Source organism: Eutrema salsugineum, unplaced genomic scaffold (assembly GCF_000478725.1).
Source record: "Eutrema salsugineum unplaced genomic scaffold, Eutsalg1_0 scaffold_3, whole genome shotgun sequence".
In the NCBI taxonomy this organism is placed as follows: Eukaryota; Viridiplantae; Streptophyta; class Magnoliopsida; order Brassicales; family Brassicaceae; genus Eutrema; species Eutrema salsugineum.
In genome coordinates, this window is record NW_006256756.1 from 6,890,205 (window position 1) to 6,896,593 (window position 6,389).

The 6,389-nt window shown below is 32.2% G+C and overlaps 1 protein-coding gene across 1 annotated transcript in view; it reads left to right on the plus strand.

Moving 5' to 3' along the window:
• Nucleotides 1-4,548: 4,548 nt before the first annotated feature.
• The window catches only part of LOC18015117 (transmembrane protein 120 homolog), a 3,424-nt gene continuing 1,583 nt past the window's right edge, over nt 4,549-6,389 (plus strand). The window contains exons 1-5 of the mRNA XM_006397004.2: nt 4,549-4,924; nt 5,011-5,089; nt 5,175-5,269; nt 5,372-5,476; nt 5,567-5,646. Of these exons, the coding sequence (XP_006397067.2) occupies nt 4,727-4,924; nt 5,011-5,089; nt 5,175-5,269; nt 5,372-5,476; nt 5,567-5,646 (557 nt within the window). The 5' untranslated portion in view covers nt 4,549-4,726. The remainder of the gene's footprint in view (nt 4,925-5,010; nt 5,090-5,174; nt 5,270-5,371; nt 5,477-5,566; nt 5,647-6,389) is intronic.

Sequence of the window (6,389 nt, forward strand, 5' to 3'; positions counted from 1 at the left end):
TTGTGTGAAAATGATTGGCTTAGCCATTGTGTCTTTGTAGTTGAATCTTAATGCTTTATACTTATTACATTGCTTTATACTATACATTATTCATTACTTTTATGCATGATTTATGAGATTTTGACTTATGCTGCTCTTGTGGAGTAGGGCTAAAAAACGATGTTCCTATAAACCACGGCAAAGCAGTTAATATTGGGTCTTCCTAATCGGCTAATAATGAATCTTTCATCAATGGGATTAGAAAGAATAGTGTTTTTAGTCTTGTGGGATTAGAAGGTGTGTCAGTAACATGTTTGTTTGAAATTATTCTTTCTCAATAGACAATGTCATTTAAATGAAGTGGTTAACTAGATGTTGACTTTGAGAGCAAACTCCATGCTCAACTAAATTACAAGCATCCTCAAGCAAGAGCGCATGTGAAGTCCCAGATTTTGAATAGATCGGTGTTTCATTTAGATAGGTAAAATGTATGTGCACTTACAAATTTCCCTAAAAATTTGAGTAAAGCTCCAATTGTTAGTTATGCATGATTCATAAGTTTTAGGAAAATATGTCTTCGTAGGATAAGGCTCAATCAAGATGTCTCCCAGCAGCGTAATTTGGATATGAGATTATTGCAAAGCCAACGGAAGTTCTGCTTGGTTCTTGATTTAGACCTCACTTTGCTTAATTCAACCGTACTTAAGGACCAGAGACCAAAGGCGGAGTAATATAAAAGCAATATATATTCTCTTTATGGTCATACATTCTATTACTTTGTTTTTAGAGTTTTCAAATGATAAGTACTATACTTTTAGTTTATATTTAACTGGAAGTGCGTTTGAGATCAAACAAAATACCGTCAGTACTTAACCAAAAGTCAAAGTTCAATAAATACCTAAATGTTTGAAATTGTGTCTCGATAAATTTAACGGTCGGTATAAAAAAAAAATATTATTCATCAAATTCAGAAAAATAAGAGATGAAACTTAATATAGTGTCTAAGCTACCAAAAAAGTTGTTTACTTGCTCTGACACTATGGTTTCATTCCTGCACTTGCAAGAAATATGTAGAAAAGATTTCTAACTATCAGAAATTTTCTTTGTGCTGACCAATATGCATGTATAATATCTTTTGGAGTTTATTAATTAATGATATTAACATAAACAAATCCTGTCTAGATTCGTTAAACGGTATAGAAGAATTTAGTTGACAAAGTTACCAAATAAATTGTTTACTTAAGCTCCGATATTATGGTTATGTGCAGAGAAAGATAAGAACCGGACAAACAATTCTATTTTATGGGGAGGATGAAAAATTAAAATAATCCATAAACATAATGTATACAAATGATGACTAATTTAGAAATGGAGTTTAACATGATATCAAAGTTATTAAAGAGATTTTTATCTAAGTTGTAATATCATGGTTTTAGCCCGCACTTGCAAGAAACCTGCAAGGAGGATTGAAGAATTTAAATCATCCATAATATAAATTCATACAAAATATAACTACTATAGAGATGAATTTTAAATTGGTATCAAAGTTATCAAAAATATTGTTTAACTACGTTTTAATATCATAGTTTTGTATCCACACTCGCGAGAAAGATAAGAATTCACAAGAAAGAGAGACAATCACCGTAAACTGGAGAAAGAGTTCCAGCTTGAGAGGTTGAAAAACTTAAATAATCTATAAACTTAATGTATACAAATAATGACTATTTTAGAGATAAACCTTAAAATAGTATCAAAGCTATTAAAGAGATTATTTACTTACACTCTAAATATCATGGTTTCGTGTTCATACTTGAGAGAAAGATAAAAACATTTGCAGTGAGAGTTTTTTTATAAAGTCTTTCACCATTAAAAAAAGAAAAAAGTATAAAGAGAAGATAGAGAGAGAGACAGAGAGAGATATGAGTTTTTTATTTGAGCGACTTTGAAATAATCACTGAGAGACTCTCAAACTATGTGTTTCTTTATTATCCATTCATTTAAAAAAACTTAAAATTTAATTATAAAACTTATTTTTATTAAAATAATAATATTATTTTGATGAGAGACTTAAAATGGGTCTCTCACTACTTCAAGTGGTCTAAGAACCAACAAGAAGGAGAGACAGTTCATGTAAAATGAAAAGAGCTTTGGCTAGAGAGAACGAATAATTAAATTCATCCATAAATTAATGTATATAAATAATGACTATTTTCGAGATGAAGTTTAACATGATGTTAAAGCAGGATTATTTACCTAAGCTCTGAAATCATTGTTTCTTGCATACAATAGCGAGGAAGACAACAACCTAAAAGAAGGAGAGGAAATTTCAACAAAACATGGAGAGATTTCTGGCTAGGAAAAATGAAGAACTATAATAATTCATAAACTCAATGTATATAAATAATTACTTTAAAGATGAAGCTTAACATGGTATCAAAACTACCAAAATGATTTATTACCTACACTCTGAGACCATAGTTTTGTGTCCACGCTTGAAAAAATATATAAGAACCGACGAGAAGAAAAGACAATTCCAGAAAAACTGGAAGAGAGTTTCGGTTAGAGAGAACAAATAATTAAAAAAAATCCACAAATTAAATGTAAACAAATGGCTACTTTAGAGATGAAAGTTAATGATATTCAAAGTTACCAAATCATTTGTTTATTTATACTCTAATGCCATAGTTTCGTGTCCATGCTAGCGAGAGAGATAAGACCCGAAACAAGGAAGGAAAATTATGGCAAAACAAGGGGAGAGTTTTGCTAGAGAAGGAAGAAATCAAAATAATCTATAAACTTAATTTATGCAAATAATGACTATTTTAGAGATGAAACTTATAATGGTATCAAAGATGTCAAAATAATTATTTACTTACGCTCTGATACCATATTGTCGTACCCATTCTTGCGAGAAATATAAAAACCAACAAGAAGGAAAGACATATCCGAAAGAACAAGGAGAAAGTTCTGGTTTGGGAGAAAGAAAAATTCAGACTAATCCATAAACTTAATGTATGCAAATAATGACTATTTTAGAGATGAAATTTTACACCGATTGAAAAAATGAAACCAACAAAAATTAATTGTAATAATACATGAAGAAATTTTCGGCTAGAGAGAATGAAAAACTAAAGTATAACGCTTAATATATAAAAAATATTATTGATTTTATGTTTTTACGTTTTTTTTGTTGGTTGGTTGTTATTATGTTTGGGTTTGGTTTATTATCAGTTATAAATGTAGCAATCTAACTAACATGATTATTTTGTCAAAACCTCTTCGCCCGCGTAAGGCGCGGACTAAACACCTAGTTTTACTTATGCATAAATCTGAAAAAACTGAAGTTGAACCAAAACTCTAGCCACCGGAGTTAATAATGTTTTACTTATGCATAACTTATTTTACGTCATCTCTCTAATAATGTTTGTGGATAAATCTGTATCACAGAATAATCCAAAATATGATTTTATTTAGTTTTGATCTGTATTAGATTTTGTTTAATTTTGATTACTAATATTCTACAAAAAAAAATGAAAATTCAAACCATATTTGTTTAAAACACACCAAAAAATAAAATACGCTACTTGCAAAAATAACGGATAAGATTAATTTCCACTTATTTATGATTTTGTAACTAAGTCTGGACGTTCGGGTATCCAATTGGATTCGGTTCGGATAATTTGAGTTTTTAGATTTTTGGTTTTCAGATTTAAAACCTATTCGAGTATTTTTAGAATTTTAGTTCGGATTCGGTTATATTCGATCGGGTTCGGTTCGGATTCGGGTATCCAAAAAATAATAAAAATTAAAGAAAAAATAATTAAATTTGAATAAAACTGGTTAGTCCAAATAAAATTTGCAAAACTTAACAAATATAACTAAAAACTTTAGTATATTTAAATTATTTTGGGTTTTTTCATCATTTTTCAGAATAAAAATAACTCATCTTTTAGATTTATAATTGTAATTTTAGGTTATTAGATCTAAATAAAGTTAGTATTTTGAATATATAATTGTATTTCAGATATTTCGGTTATCCATTCGGGTTTTCGGTTCGGTTCAAATTGATTTTGATTTTCGGATTAAAACTTTAAAAACCGTTCGGATATTTTATCGGTTTTAGTTCGGGTTCGGTTTTTCTTTTTCGAATCGAGTTTGAAAAAATTGTTCGGATTCGGATAATTAATCATTTTTGTAGATAAATATTAAAATTAGGCAATAGTCATCCAATTACTCTAAATTACATCATGTTAAAAATATTCAGGAGAAACTGGAGAACATTTGTGAATCTGTAACCAAGAAATTAAATTCTCTCTATCTTGTCCTAAAATGAGTCTATCCTCAAACATTATTTATTTTTGATTGTTGGTCATGATCAGATATCATAAATTTTATTTGAATTTATTTGAGAGTCAATTAGCTAAATGATTAAATTTATTTGAATTTATTTGAGAGTCAATTAGCTAAATGATTTATTGTAAATCGAAAAAAAAAATTAGAAAAGACAGGTGTGGGTGTGAGCAATCGTGTGATCGTTGCGATTTCCGTGAATCCTTCGTCACACTCGAATGCAAAACACTAAACATAACCCCAAAAAAAAAAAAAAACAGAATCAAACATTTCTTCTTCTTCTTGCGTTGTCGAGAAGAACACACCCATTTCAATCGAATTCTCTTTCCTCGTCTCTCCAAATCCTGTTTCTTTTTGGGGGTTTTCTCGGAGACGTAATTCCGATCTCGTGATATCCATGGAAGTTGAGGAAGAAGTTAAACGTCTCGTGGAGGAGGTCAAGGAGCTCCATGACTCTGCCGCTTCGTTCATCTCTTCTTCTTCCCAGCAAGAGCTCACCCTCCGGCAAAAAGCCTCCGCCTTTGACTCCTCCATCCGCCGCCTCCACTCCACTCTCGTCTCCGACAAGCGTCTCGATCCTAAGCTCGTCGAGAAGGCATTTTTCTAAACTCTCAATTTCGCTTCTCTTTGGTTTCTCGATTCCTAAAAATTGCTTCTTTTTCTCCTCTTTTCCTTTTGCAGCTTGAGGAAGATCTGCATCGTGCTAGATGCATGCTCTCCGATGGTGATACTTCTTCATTTCTCCCATCAAAACCCCAAGGTTTCTCTCTCTCTATCTCTCTCTGTCTAATCACGGATTCAATTTGTGTTTTTGATTCGATTTATGACCCAATTGATTGAAGCAGGACGCTTTGTAAGAATGTTTTTGGGGCCTGTGAATGTTCGAGCTTTGCGTAAAGACATTCAGCTCAAAGTCAAAGAAGAATACAATAGCTACAGAGTTAGTACTGTTTTTCTTCTCTCTTGCATGCGGCTTCAATGTCGAGCCATGTTTTGTTCTGTTGAATCCAATAACATGTGGCTTGTTGTTTGCATGGAACAGGACAAGACTGCTCTTCTTTTTCTATTTTTCCCTGCAGCACTTTTAATCCTCAGATCTTATTACTGGGATGGATGTTTGCCTGCGTTTCCTGTTCAGCTCTACGAGGTGATATAAGAGTTTGGGTTTGCTTGAACATTGTGTATGTGCTAAGTGTTTTTGAGAGTAATGTGTAAAGTCTTTTCCTTTTTTCACCAGGCTTGGCTTTTGTTCCTCTATGCTGGGTTGGCTATGCGAGAGAACATATTAAGAGCCAATGGGAGCGATATCCGTTCATGGTACATTTATGCGATCCCTTCTCATTTGATTTGGCTGTTATGATTCCTTAGTTTCTCTTTGCTCTTGCTGTCGTGTGCTTTAAATTTGGAGTGTTCTTTGTGACATGTTAGTGTTGATCTTACAACCTATTTACTGAGCGGAGGTTTCGCTAGTGAAGGCCATAGGACATTGATTTAATTTTTTTGGAGACGGTAATATGTATCTCGGAGTGATGTGTCATGCTATATGTTGAACTTAGGGTCCTTTGCTCATCAAAAGTCATAGGACCATAACTTAGTCTATGAAAATATTGTGTTTTAAGTATGACATGTCATGCTACAAGTTGATCTTAGGTTCTATATTCACTCAGCACATGTGTTGCTTCAAAGCTCGTTTTGGTTTTTGGGTCCTCATCTCTCTTCTTGCTTTTCTATTATGTATGCTGCTGATTCATCTCATATCTAAGGTTTATTTATTTCTCCAAAAATATATCAATTTTGGTGTGTTTGATTCTTTGCAGTTAGCAAGTAATGACTATCTTCTAAATGTCATTTAAGTTGGCTATGATAAGTACTAGTAACTGTTGGGTGTAGGCTTAACAAAAAATCTACACGTTTTGCTTCTGTTTGTTGGCACTGACAGTACACTGAATCTACTGTTGAATCAGGGACATCATAGTTAGAGTAATTAACTAGATTCTCTATTTGAAATATCATGTTTAGAGTGTGTCTCCCCATGTTCCAGGGCGATTGGCAAACATGTC